This window comes from Pteronotus mesoamericanus, unplaced genomic scaffold, assembly GCF_021234165.1.
Source record: "Pteronotus mesoamericanus isolate MK-2021 breed Mesoamerican mustached bat unplaced genomic scaffold, CSHL_Meso_final contig_33, whole genome shotgun sequence".
Taxonomy (NCBI): Eukaryota; Metazoa; Chordata; class Mammalia; order Chiroptera; family Mormoopidae; genus Pteronotus; species Pteronotus mesoamericanus.
Genome location: NW_026555135.1, coordinates 541,960 through 556,415, shown reverse-complemented (window position 1 = coordinate 556,415; position 14,456 = coordinate 541,960). Strand labels below are relative to the sequence as shown.

Sequence of the window (14,456 nt, the reverse complement as noted above, 5' to 3'; positions counted from 1 at the left end):
CCCCAGAGCCGCGGCCGCCGCGCGCAGACCCCCACCTCCTGAGCTGCTCCGATGCCCCCTTCCCGGGGGAAGCGGCCCTAGACTCTCAGCGGCCACTTAAGATGGCCATCCTGCCGCTGCACACCGCCCCCCCTCGGCTTCCGCCCCGCCCGCCGCTCCGCCCCCACGGCTCTCTGCGGAGCGGGGGATAGCACCCGCGCCCCGCCTCTCCGGGCCCCGCGTCTGGATCCCGGAGCCACCGACCCGCCTTGCGACCTGGGGCAAGCCACAGCACCAATCCGAGCCTCGTCTTCCCGCTCTGTAAAATGGGGATAATGTTATGAAGGCAGACTCAATGGGACTGTGCTTGTAAAGCTCTCTGCACAGGGTCTGGCATCCAGTAGGCGCTCCCGAACGGCGGCTATTTTTATTATTAATTAAGGAGTACCAAAGGTGACAGCTGTGTAAACTGTAAAGAGCGGCGGCTGAAGGGACGGGTATTATTAGCACCCGCCCCCGCCCCAGCTACTCCCTCCAAGTCAACAAACTTCGGCCTTTGTAGGCGGGACGCTGAGCGGGGAGCTCCCCAACCGGGGTCTGTTCCGACACCTCTGGGCCCCCTCCCCTTCCGCCCAGTGTGCTACAGCAACCTGGGGGTCGGGACGGGGGCGGGGCCCACAGGAAGGCTGCCCCACCCCTTCCCAAAAAAAGACCTAGCCGGTGGCTGCACCTCTTGGGAGTCCTCTTCCTGCCCCGCCCCTTCGCCCCCTGGCTCCTTAAAGGCGCAGGCCCGCAGCCTGGCTCCCAATGTTGCAAACTGCTGGAACGCTGTCGGAGGCTCTTCTTTAACCTGGAGAAAACTTTCGCTTTGCGGAACTGAGAGTCTGAGTTAGTCCAGACGAGCTCCTTACTCTTTTTCAAATACGCATTGACAAAATCCAGCTGGAGCAAAGCCTGGGACTTGGAAGGGGCTCTGTGGGGCCTTCCAAACTAGATAAATATAATAACTAAGAGACCTCCCACGAACCCATTAGTGTCTCCAGGCCCTTACTGGAACCCAATAACTAGCGTGCTACAGTTTGTGCCCGTCTTCTCTCGTCAGTCACCTCTGGTTTGAGAGAAGGTGAGTAGGCCAGGAGGGGGCAGCCAGGGGTGGCAAGGAGAGACCTAGACTAGGGGTATTCACGCCTGATTCTACTTCTAGCTCGAACACCCACCTGCCTGGAGTTCTCAGACAGATACCCGTGCTTTTCTGGGCATAACTGCAGTCTAGATATGGAGACAAAGATTTCCCCAAGAGGAAAGGGTAAGTGGGAGCCTCAGAGATTGGCTCAGGCCCAGTTTTGTGGGCTGTGCAAAGACAGAACAACCCTCCAGGGTAGGCATATCTACCATTTGCAGATGGGGACAAAGGTAAGAGTTTCCATCCCTCTCCCAGCCACACCTCCAGGACACAGCCAAGGCTGACCCAGTTCAAGGCTCTTGAGTATTTCCTCACCAGGAAACTCCCAAATTACCCTCCCCATAAGCTCTCTTCCTCCTCTGAAAGACGTAAGTCCCAGCTCTACCCCTTCAATCCACATCATGTGTGAAATTTTTTTCACCTCTGGACTCCCCATTCCCAGATTTCACATTGCAGAGCTCAGCATAGAGGCAGACAATCAAAGCTTGCGGAAAGGAGATGTCCGCAGACCAATATAAATAACAAGGTCCTGGACCTGCCTCTCACTTTGGGCTACAAGAGCAAAAGGATCCCCAAGAACTATCAATGTGCAGATACCGGGTTCACCTACTTTCTAGGCAACAGCTTCTTTATATTTCACAACCCTGAGAGGAGGAAGTATTATTAGCCTCATTTTAATAAGGAAGAAACCAATGTTGAAAGCAGTCAAGCAACTGTTTTCCTTTCACATAGTGAGTAGCTGAGCTAAGGTTGAAACCCAGGTGTTATTCTTCTAACCTGAAGGAATCCAAATGTTAGGGAATCTCTCCTCCATCCACCCAAAACGTAACAACCAAAATAATTTATCAGTAACAACCAAAATAATTTATCAGACACAATTATGTCAGTCTATTTATTAGAACTGGCTGGCAGAGAAACCCCAAGCCCCACCATAGAACAGGAACTAAATAACAAGCAGGGGGTAATGGACGGAGGCATGCTTAAGGTTCCTGTATTTATGGACCTGAGCTTAGCCGAAACTGGTCCTCAAAACTGAGGACAGACAGGAAGACCTGGATTCAGCCAAGGAGCCAGAGTTGCAGCATCAGGGCTAGGCTGAGCAGGAGAGGCCCAATCCCATGGGCCGTGGCCCTAGAATCCATGGCCGAGGCATAAAACATAGCCACCTCCTCATTGGGGTTGCCCTGGGCCGGGTCAAACCACATCTGGATGCAGCGGCCGCTCCCTTGGCCATAGTTGCTGACTTTGTAGGAGTGACTCCAGATGCCCTCACACAGGGCGACAGGCGTGGGGAAGTAGGACTCAAAAGTGCGGCAGACAGCTTCCTCTGGACACTTGTTAGATCCTGCAGGAGGAGAGAGGGTAGAACAGACATTCAGCCCCTGGTTACCCCAGAAATATTCACGCGATCCCAGATGCGCAAGCTGCCTTTGTCAAAACCCTCCCTCAGTCTCCCCACCTGCCTGGCCCTCACCTGAGGTCCAGTTCCAGCCCTTGTGCCAGTTGGTCTTGCAGGTGTAGGAGGTGCGGCAGTCTTCCCACCAGCTCTGACAGTCCTCTGGGCACAGGGGCACGTTCAGGAAACGTTCTTTGCGCCAGCTCTGGTTCACCTGGGTGGGAGGTGGGGGGGTGGGTGGGAAGGCTCCTCTCAGCCAGGCATGTTGGCAGCCACAGGCTTGACGGAGCCGGAGGGCAGCCTGCTGGGGGTGGGGGGGAGCGAGGCAGATTCCCATACCTGCTGGATCCAGGGCCCCAGGTTGGGGGAGCACTCGTAGAGACAGGTGTCCTGGATGAAGTGGCGCTTGCAGGCGGGCTCCATCTTGCCGCAGTGGTCCCAGTTAAAGTTATACAGGAGGGAGGTGTCCTTGTGCAGCTCCTGGCTGGTGCTGACGGAGCAGCAGGCGTTCTTCTTCCAGGGACTGCACTGCGGGGGAGGATGTGGCACCAAGCCCTTCCCCTACCACAGACTTGGGCCGCATCTAGTCCCTCCCCATTTGGTTCTTGCTCTCCTGCCCCAGGTAGGTTGCCCTAGAAATGCTCACTGTGAGGACCCCTCTTTTCCTGGCCTCCAGGGATTTACATCTTGGGGGACACTCAGTTATAACAACATGAACAGTGTTTTGTGGGAGCCTGGGAGAAACCCTGACTTGCTTTTATTTGTTTTTTTAAATGTCAAGATTCATTATAAAATATTTAAAAACTTACATCCATTGTAAAGTCTCAGCAATTAAAACAACTTGACACCCGCATAAAAGTAATCAAGGAGATCAATGAAATAAAATGAGCATTCTAGAAACAAATGTATATATCTGTCTAACAATGTAATACATGATTAAATTGATAGTTCAAATCAATGGGGAAAATAAGGTATTCAACAAATAAGGTGCATGGACCACTATTACTTGAAATAAAACAAATATAGAGCCCTATTTCACACATTATACAAATAAATATTCAGGTGGGTTAAAATCAATGTGTAAAATCTAAGGAGTTCTCGGAGAAAATTCAAAATAATATTTTTCTTACCCTGTAGTAACATACTCAAACCCAGAAGAAACCCTGACTTGGGAGGACAGTAAACTAACATTTATACTGCTATTGACACTTTATTAACAGTCTTAGATTTATTTATTAAAAATATATTACTGAGGCCCTGGCTGGTATGGCTCAGTGGATTGAGTGCCGGCCTGCGAACCTGGAGGTCGCTCGCTTGATCCCTGGTCAGAGCACATGCGTGGGTTGCCGACCAGATGCCCATCTGGGGGCATGCGAAAGGCAACCAGTCGATGTTTCTCTCACACATCAATGTTTCTCTCCCTCTCTTTCTCCCTCCCTCCCTCCTCTCTAAAAATAAATAAATAAAAAATCTATTATATATACACATATTAATACATGTATATATACCATAAACAACTATATACCATAGTGTAGCATGTTTTTCATATAATATACACATATAATGTGTGTGTGTGTATATAATGTATAGAACTGAGTAACTATTCTATGCAACCACTGTTCTAGACAAAATACAGCAGACAAAAAAACAGAGAAAAATGTGTTCATGAATCTTACATTCTGGTCAGGAGAGACAGACAGTAGGACACTAAAAGAGAAAACATGATTGTAAGGCTATGACCCATTAAAAAAGGAAATCTACAGCAGGGAATGAGCATGTGGAATAAGGGGTGATTGATAAAATCTTAGATAAGGTGGTTTGAAAAGCCATTGGAAGGTGACGTTCTGAGTAAAGGAGGAAGGAGTGAGCGGTGCGGTAATACATTGCTGATAACCGTATTCTTGGCAAGTCTTAAGGTCTGCGTCACCCACGCCACCCGCCAGCGGCTGGGCCAGTACCAGGGCCAGTACCAGGCACATAGCAGGCCCACAGAAACGAGGGCTAAACGAGTAAATTAAGGACGTACTTATGCTTTTCTAATCTAAAACTGAACTTTATCTACCATGCATATATACCACAGTTTAGCGTGTTTTTTATATGATATAGACCAGATTCTCCAGGGGGAAAAAAAACCCAAACAGACCATGAAGTGAAAAGCTGTATTGTACGTTTTGCATTACTGGAGTTAATCACTAATGTAGACAATTGTGTCAACCATGGCAACACCGCTTAGAGTAGCTCATAGCATTTACGTTGCCAGTAGAATACACCTGTTTCATTCTTCCTTTGTAGCTGCCCCATTCATAGTGATTTTGCGCATAAAAGAAAAATGCATTTTTCACAATGACTCCTGATGTAGCCATGCCAAGAACTGGCATGTGGAAATGTAGGTGTTGTATTATAAAGTACTTTCTTTTGGTTTCTCCTTTGCATTACAGGTGGTTATGTTGATATTTTTTAAAATATATGTGCATAGATTCTGTTAGCTTCAAATATCCCTACAGGATAGAAAAGAGAGTTGAAACAGTATTTGTCATAAATGGAGACATGGAGCCTAATATGGTTGCAACCAAGGGGCATAAATATTTATAGACTCTGTGAAAGGACAACGCTGGTGCCCTGTGTACAGTCATAGGAGGCGCCCTGCTTGGCCCTCAGCACTCCATGGGACCGGCCCTCGTGAAAGTAGGACCAACTATCCACCCCAGACCCGGCGGTGTCTGCCCAGTCCTAACGCTGCCCCGCTAGGAGGGCTGGCCGCATGCACTTCCTCTGTGTGTCCATATTCTCCTCCGGGCCCCAGTTTCCTCATTCGTGTCACGCGGAAAATGTGATCAACCTACTCCCAAGGATCACTGGAGAAATGAGATCACGTACATAAAACACATGACACCCAGTAGGTACTCGATACCTGATTATTCCATATCATTGCTGACGTTGCATCCTGTCTGAGGAGGCCACTCCTAAAATCTCCTGCACATTCCCCAACCCTTGACTTCTTAGCAATAACTCAAGTATGGGGAGTCTGAGCCCTCATCCCTTGCGGCCCCACCCGAACTTCCTCTCCCCTGTCAGAACCAGGCCCCTCCCCAATCAGGGCCACACGCCAGCCATACCGTACCTGGTCGTGGAGCTTGTCTTCGGGGCCGGGCTTTGCCTTGTGGTGTTTGGCGTCCATGCAGACGTTGAGCAGGTCTGCCCGGTCTCGGGCGCTGCACGTGGCGGCTAAAAGCCAGGCCAGCAGCAGCAGAGGTGCTGTCCGTTCCCAGGCCATGTCCTTCTGTCCCTGCAGAGGAGGCTGTGGTTAGGGGAACAGGGCCTGAGGGGAGAGAGCCCCATGCAGGGCGCTGCCTTCACCCCTGTCTCAGTCTCCCCCTCTGCACAGTGAAGGGTGGGGTCCGACCTTGTTCCTTCAGTGCTGAGGTCCGGAGGCTGGCGCCCTGGAGCTGAGGTCTGAGGTCCAAGAGGCTGGCAAAGGAGCTCCCTCACTCCAGCCTGGGAGGGCTCAGAAGGGGATCTGGGGTTAGTAGGTGGGGCCTGCGGGACTGTCCCAAGTTGAAGAAGATGTCTTGCGCCCACACCTTCTCTCTGGACTTTACCTTAAAAACGGAATTAAATAGGTCGAGTCCCTGTTTCCTGAAAAGGGCCCCGGACGCACAGCATCCTTATCCTCTGCCCAGCAAGTGCTCTGTCCTTACAGCCTGGGCCACATGTGTACACCCCACCCCTGCCCCAGCTTAGAAACCCCGCTGTCCTGCGGAAAGCAGTGGCCCAGCTCGGCAGAGTGCTCCAAATCAACATGAGGAAGGACCAAGTGGTTTCACTCACAAACAGGATTCTGTTTGCTTAAATGCCACAGAAATGGAAAGAGTGGTCGTTTTTAAGCAGCTTTGTCCCACAGACTTTTTCCTTCCCTATTTCCTGAAAGCCCTTTCCTCCCTCCGCCCCATCGTGTCCTTGGTCTGCTCAGCTCTCTCTGAGGGCTGGACTGAGGCTCCAGATCACCACCTTACTCCTTAAAAACCAACCGACCTACCAACCAACCAACCAATGCAGAGACCCTTGAACTGGAAGGACAATATAAAAGTCTGCCATGTTAAAGGAGCCCACCAGACAGGCACTGAGCGTCAAGAGAGGCACCTGGCAAAAACGGCAGCCCCTTCTGTCCGTGACTGCCCGCCACCCCCATCCCCACCCATCACAGACGTGTTCCTTTGGGCTCAGTCGCGGAATTAGCCAGGAGTTGCTAAGACGCCCGTTCCGCTCCCTCACCGCTCGCACGTGCAGTTGATCGCCAAGCCCTGGCAAGGGTCCCTCTGAAAACCTTCCTAGAATTCACTTCCTTTAACTCTGCGTTTGGGGCCAGGTCTTCCCTCCTCCAGTTGCTTCCCCTTCCAGTCACTTTCCCCACAAGAGCGAGAGTGCCCTTCCTAAAGAAAGACACGCCCCTCTCCTCTGCACAGACCCACCAAGGCGCCCCAGGGCCCCTGTCACCCTCCCCCCTCAGGGCTTCTTGCCTGAGCCACCTTTGCTGCTGGGACACCCTCTGTTGTGTCTGGACCGTCCCCTCCCCGAGCTGATGACAGCTCCGCAGCCCTACCCTGCACTGTCCCCACTGGTCCCCGTCCTCAGGGCAGGATACACTGTGAGAGCCCCGAGTGCGCTTATGCTTCTGCACAGAATGTGCCCTGCAGTAAGCAATTTCAGTTCCTTCTTGCCTGCCTGGCCCCACCCTCTTCAAGGCTCCTGTAGTCTGTCAGCTTAGGCAATCAGTTTGATTTCATCTTTTTATTTGTTAATTTACTCATTCCAAGACCCGCACCTTCAACGTTCATCAAAATCTAGAGAACCCCTCATCTGCTAGGGCCGATCTGAATTGTTGAGGTTGCCCAAGTGGCTGTTATGGATAAAGATACCTTGCCCTGGCTGGTGTGGCTCAGTGGATTGAGCCTGGACTGTGAAGCAAAGGGTGGCTGGTTCGATTCCCAGTCAGGCCACATGCCCGGGTTGCAGGCCAGGTCCCCAGTGGGTGCCACCTGAGAGGCAACCACACCTTGATGTTAATAAAATAAAACAAGAAAGGATGAAGGCCCCTTGAGGGGTGTGAGGTGTGGTGGCTCAGGCCAGGGGACCCAGTAGCAGCTCCGTGCCTCTCACAGCCTTGCGAAATGTCACTAAACCTCACTGAGCTCTTGCTGGCTCACCAGAAAATTGTGGCGATGTATGCCTGGAAAAGCCTGGCACAGCCTGGCACCTACCAAGTAGGCTTAATGGCAAGTATCAGGTTCATTTCTGAGCAGCCAGGTGGACACCGGTAGAAGTTGAGGTACAGAAGTCTAGGGTCACGAGATAAATCATCTCAGGTCTGATGAATGATAGTATCTCACCATGCAACGCTTCTTTGCACGTAATTAAGCAACTTTTGATAGCCTCTAAAAATTGTGGTAAAAAACACATTATGGGAAATGTACCACCTGAACGATTTTTACATGTACAGTTCAGTCACGGTAAGTACATTCATATTGTTGTGCAACCAGTCTCCAGAACTTTTGCATCTTGTAACAATGAAACTCTTTCCCAGTATGCGACTGCTCTCCATTTCCTCCTTCCCCCAGCCCTTGGCAACCACCATTGGACTTTCTGTCTCTTGAATTTTACTACTCCAGAGGCACCTTCTCTAAGAGGCACCACACAGTATTCGTTCTTTTGGGACTGGCTTCCTTGACTACATAGTATCCTTCAAGGTCATCCATGTGTCAGAATTTTACCCCTTTTTACAGCTGACTAATATTTTGTTGTATGCGTATGCCTCGTTTTATTTCCCTTTTTACTCATCAATGGGCACTTGTATTGCTTCCTCCTCTCGGCTATTGTGAAGAATGCTGCCGTAAAATGGGTGTACGACTATCTCTTCAGGACGCTGTTTTCAATTCTTCTGGGTACCCAGAAGTGAAATAGCTAAAACATATGATAATTCTATTTTTAATTTTTGTGAAACTGTCACACTGTTTTCCACAGGTGCTGCATAATTTTAGAACAGTGTGCAAGAGGAAAAAAAGCAGTGTAGAAGAGTTCCAATTTCTTCCCATCCTCACCAACACTTGGGTTTTCTTGTTGGATTTTTTCAAAAATTAGAAGCCATTCTGGTAGGTGTCAGGTGATATCTCACTGTGGTGTTGATTTGCATTTCCTAAGGATTTTTGACATTGAGCACATTTTCTTATGCTTGTTGGTCTTGTGTATATTTTCCTAGAGAAATGGGCATTCAAGTCCTTTTCCCATTTTTAAATCAGGTTATATGTTTTTGTTTTTGCTGGTGAATTTAAGATTTATAATTTTCAAGTATTCTCCTGTCCTGCAGGTTGCCTTTTCACTCCAATTGTCTTTTGATGCACAGTTTTTAATTTCGATGTAATTCAATTTACCCCTTTTTTCTTTTGTTGCCTATGCTTTTGCTCTCAGACCCAAGATATCATTGCCTAATACAATGTCATTAAGCTCTTCCCATATGTTTCTTAAGGAGTTTCAATGATTTAGCTCTTCTGATTAGTTCATTGATTCATTTTGAGTTAAATTTTGTATACGGAGTAAAATAAGGGTCTAACATAATATTTTTTTGCATACAAATATCCACATGTAGCCCAGTACCATATTTTGAAAATGCCAGTCTTTGAATGTTCATTTATCGCTTTGCATTGACTTGACACTATTGTCAAAAATCTGGACTCTCTCCTTTTCCATTGATGTGCATATCTATTGTTAAGTTACTACCACACTGTCTTGATTGATGTAGCTTTGCAGTAAGTTTTGAAATCACAAAATGTGAGTCCTCCAATTTGGTTCTTTATTTATTAAGATTATTTTGGATATTTTGAGCCTCTTGCATGTCCATATAGATTTTAGGCTCATATTGTCAATTTCTCCAAAAAAGGCAGCAAGAATTTTAATAAGGACTGCATTGAATCTGTAGATTAAGTTGGGGAGAATTGTCTTCTGAACAGTATTATCTTCTGATTGATAAACATGAGATGTCTTTCCATTTCTTAGGTTTTTAATTTCTTTCAAGAATGTTGTGGTTTTCAGCATACAAGCCTTTTACTTTGTTAAATATACTTTTTTATGCTACTGTGAATGAAATTGTAATCTTTAATTCATTTTTGTTCTTATCATTGCTGGTGTACAGAAGAGACACAATTGACTTTTATATATTTGTCTGGTATCCTACAAACCTGACGAACTCACTTAGTATTAGTCGTATAATGTTTTTGTTTCCTTAGGATTTTCTATATACAATGTCGTATCACCTGTGAATAGAAATAGTTTTATTTCTTGTTTTCAATCTGGATGATTTTTATTTCTTCATCATGCCTAATAGTCCTAGCTACAACCCTCAGTACAACATTGAATAGACATGGTGACAGTGAATATACTTATTTTATTCCTGATTTTAGTGGGAAAGACTTTTGTCATTGAGTGTGAATTTAGCACCGGACTTTTTTTTCACAGATATTCTTTATCTGGTTGGAAAAATTCCATTTTATTCCTAATGTGTTCATTGTTGGTTTTATTTTCTATCATGAAAGGATTTTGGATTGTGTCAAATGATATTTCTGCATCAATTAAGAAGATCATATGGGTTTTTCTGTTAAACCAACCTGCATTCCTGAGATGAGTCTTACTTGGTAATGGTATATAATCCCTTTTACATTATGCTGAATTCAGTTTGCTGGTATTTTGTCAAGGAGACTTACGACATTGTTCAAAATGGATATTGAGGTGTAATTTTCTTTTCTTGTGATTTTTTGTCTAATTTTGTATGTGGGTAATACTGGTCCTATAGAATGAGTTGGGAAATGTTCCCTCCTTTTTTGGAAGAGTTTGTGAATGATTGGTATTAATTACTCATTACACTCATTAAACATTTGGTGAAATGTACCACAAAGGCCATGTGGACCAGCAATTTTCTTCATGGGAAGTTTTAAAATTACTAATTAATCTCTTTACTCATTATAGGAATATTTAGAATTTCATTTCTTCTTGCTTTTTCTTTAATAGCTTGTGTCTTTCTCGGTTATTTGCTCATTTCATGTATGTTTTCTAACTTGTTAGCATACAGGTGTTCGTAGTATTCTCTTACATTGCTTTTATTTCTGTAATAACAGTGATGTCTCCTCTTTTATTCCTGATTTTAGTAATTTGATTCTTCTCTTTTTTTCTTGATCAAGCTAGCTAAAAGTTTATCAGTTTTGTCAATCATTTCAAAGAACTCACTTTTGGTTTTATTGATTTTCTGTATTGTTTTCTTTCCTCTATTTCATTTAATTTTGTTATAGTCTTTATTATTTCCTTCCTTCCAATAGATTTAGGTTGTTTTGCTCTTCTTTTTCTGTTTTTTTTTCATTAAAGTACTAGTTTAGGTGATTGATTAAGATATTTTTTCATTTTAACATAGGCATTTAAAGCTCTAAGTACTGCTCTAGCTGTAGCCCATAAGTTTTGGTATATTGCATTTTAACTTTACTCATGTTAAAGCATTTTTAAATTTCTCTTGTGAATTATTTTTTGACTTATTGACTATTTAGGAGTATGTTGTTTAACTTACACATACTTGTGAATTTCCTAAATCTTTCTCTTGTTGATTTACAGTTTCATTCCATTGTGGCCAGAGAATATACTCTGTACTCATATTATTTCAGATTTTAAAATTTATTGATGCCCTTTAAAATAGTCTAACATGGCCTGACTGGTGTGGCTCACTCCGTGGGCGTAGTCCTGCAAAGCAAAAGGTCGCTGATTCAGTTACCCTCAGGGCACATTCCGGGTTGAGGGGTTGCGGGTTCCATCCTGTGTCGGGGCCGGTGTGAGAAGCAACTGATAGGTGTTTCTCTCTCACATCGATGTTGTTCTTGTTCTCCTTCTCCCCACCTTCACCCCTCTCTTTAAAAGAGAAAAAGGCCTAACATTATGTTGCATATGCACTTGAGAAAAATATATATTCTTCTTATGTTTGTTGGTGTGCCCTATAAATGTCTATTATATCTAGGTGGTTTAGTGTTGTACAAGTCTTCTCTTTTCCTGTTGATCTGCCTAGTTATTCTATTCATTGTTGGTAGAGGGTTATTGGAATATACCTTTGTATATCTCTCTTCAATTCCAACAGATTTTACTTTGTGTATATGAGGACTCTATTGTTAGGTGCATTTGTTTATTTTTCACTTAAAATTATACTTAATATACAATGTTGTATTAGTTTCAGGTGCACAACACAGTGATTAAACATGTATATACATTACAAAGGAATCACCATGATAATTGTAGTATTCACCTGGTACCATACATAGTTATTATGATGTAGTGACCATATATTACTATGTTTTTACTATATGTTTATAAATATAGATATAGATGATATAGATATAGCCATAGGTAGATATAACTGTTGTTGACTATATTGCCTGTGCTGTACATTACATCCTCATGACTAATTTTATAACCGGCAGTTTGTACTTCTTAATCCCCTTGGTATATTTGTTCATATTGTTAGATGTTCCTAATGGATTAACTCTTTTATCATTATAAAAATTTTTTTGCCCCTTAACAATTTTGGTCTTAAATTCTATTTGTCTGATATCAGTATAGCCACTCTTGATATCCTTTGGTTATTGTTTTCATGATATATCTTTTTCTATCCTCTTAATTTCAGCTTTTTGTGTCTGTGAATCTAAGGTGTGGCTTATGTAGACAGCATGCAGCTGAATGATGATTTTAAATTTGCCAATCTCTGATTTTTATTGAAGTAGTTAATCCATTTATGTCTAATTAATTGCTATTAAATAAGGATTTACACATGCAATTTTGTTTTATATACGTCTCATGTCTTTTTTGTTATTTTATTTCTCCATTATTGTCTTCTTTTTTGCTTAATAGATATTTTCTAGTGTGTCATTTTAATTCCTTTGTTGTTTCTTTTACTTTAAAAGTTTTTTCTTAGTACTTGCTCTGGGACTACAATTAGCATCATGATTTATAATAATCTAGTTCAAATTAATACCAACTGAAGTTTAATAGTGTTCAAAATTTTGCTACGGGTAACTTCATTCCTTCCCCTATTCTTATGTACTATTATTGTCACTTAAATTACAGCATTATACATGATAGACATATCAACAGTTTTGTTATTATTAAACTTTAATAATAGTTTATGTAGTTGCCTTTCCATTAGATGGGACAAGAAAAGTGTTACAACATAAATACATTTAAACCATATTTTATATTTCTTTATGATGCAACTTTTATTGGTGCCTTTTATTTCTTTATGTGAATTTAAGTAACTGTCTATTGTCATTTCATGTCAGCCTGAAGGATAACCTTCGGTATTTCTTATAGGAGAGGTCAGGTAGTGACAAATTCTCTCCGTTTTGGTTTATTTTGGTATTTTAAATTTTACCTTCATTTTTGAGGGTAGTTTTTTTGGTTATAAAATTCTCAGTTAACACTCTTTTCCTTTTAGCATTTTGAATATATTATTCTACTGCCTCCTGGTATTCATAGTTTCCAATGAGATGTTAGCAGCTGGTATCCTACAAACCTGAATTTTTTCAGCAGCTGATTTTACTGAGAATGTCTTGTAAATGACTTATTTTTCTATTGCTACTTCCAGATTCTTCATTTGTCTGTCTTTCAACAGTTTAAACTCTGATGTGTTTAAGTGTGAATTTCTTTGAGTTTATCTTACTTGGAGTTAATTTAGCTGCTTAGATGTACAGGTTAATGTTTTTATAAAATTTGAGTGATTTTAACCATTATTTTACAAACCTCTCCCTCTCCCTTCCCCTCTCCCTCTCACTCATTCTCCTCCTTCTAGGACCCCCACTGCGCATGTTTCCGTGTGCTCAATGACATTCCCACAGGTCTCTGAGGCTTCGTTTATTTTTGTTTATTCTTTCGGTTTTTAAAAATGGACAATTTCTTTGCCCTGGCCAGTGTAGCTCAGTGGATTGAGTGCAGACCTGAGAACCAAAGGGTCACTGGTTTGATTCCCAGTCAGGGCACAAGCCTGGGTTATGGAGCAGGTCCCCAGATGGGGGCATGTGAGAGGCAACCACATGTTGATGTTTCTCTCCCTCTCTTTCTCCGTCCCTTCCCCTCTCTCCAAATCTAGCATATGTACATTTTTAATTCAAACTTTTTTTGAGCATGTTAAGCTTTACAACAAAATCGAGAAGGTCCAGAGATTTCCTATATGCCTCCTGTCCTCATGCACATATAGCTTCCCTTATTATTCCCAACATCGTCTACCAGATTGGTACATTTGTTACAACTGATGAATCTACATTAACACATCTTAATTAACATTTGTAGCTTACATAGGTTTCACTCTGTGTTGCACGTTCCTTGGGTTTGGATAAATGTATGATGTAGCATTACCATGTAGAATATTTTCACTGCCCTTAAAATCCTCTGTGCTCTGCTATGTATACCTCCATCCCTCCAGCCTCTCCAACCACTAAACTTTTGTAGTGTCTCCATAGTTTTTCCTTTTCCGGAATGTAATACAGCTGAAAGCTATTTTATGTAGCTTTTTATTTTGACTTCCCTCATTTAGTAATGTGCATTTAAGGTTTCTCCATGACTTTTCATGGCTTAATAGTTCATTTCTTTTTAGGGCTAAATAATATTCCATTGTCTGAATATACCACAGTTTATTTATTCACTCACCTATTGAAGGACATCTTGGTTTCTAACAAGATTTATAACTATGAATAAAGCTGCTATAAACATCCATGTACAAGTTTTTGTGTGGACATAAGTTTTTAATTTCTTTGGAGAAATACTAAGGAGCATGATTGCTGGATTGTAAGGTAAGAGTATCGTTAGTTTTATAAGAAAGCATCAAAG

The 14,456-nt window shown here is 43.4% G+C and overlaps 1 protein-coding gene across 8 annotated transcripts; it reads right to left on the bottom strand.

Annotated features, from left to right (window-relative positions):
• Window positions 1-2,035: 2,035 nt before the first annotated feature.
• FOLR2 (folate receptor beta) lies at window positions 2,036-7,223 on the bottom strand. Of its 8 annotated transcripts, none has more exons than XM_054576136.1 (6): window positions 7,159-7,223; window positions 5,962-6,053; window positions 5,680-5,844; window positions 2,898-3,086; window positions 2,637-2,772; window positions 2,036-2,507 (listed from the first exon to the last, which is right to left on the bottom strand). In XM_054576136.1, the coding sequence occupies exons 3-6, from the start codon at window positions 5,830-5,832 to the stop codon at window positions 2,221-2,223; spliced, it is 765 nt and encodes a 254-aa protein (XP_054432111.1). In that variant the 5' UTR covers window positions 5,833-5,844; window positions 5,962-6,053; window positions 7,159-7,223; the 3' UTR covers window positions 2,036-2,220. The 8 variants fall into 8 exon arrangements, with proteins under 8 accessions (XP_054432111.1, XP_054432106.1, XP_054432109.1 ...); XM_054576131.1 differs by having other exon boundaries at window positions 5,962-6,157; window positions 7,159-7,221; XM_054576134.1 differs by lacking the exon at window positions 7,159-7,223 and adding an exon at window positions 7,085-7,152.
• Window positions 7,224-14,456: the final 7,233 nt, after the last annotated feature.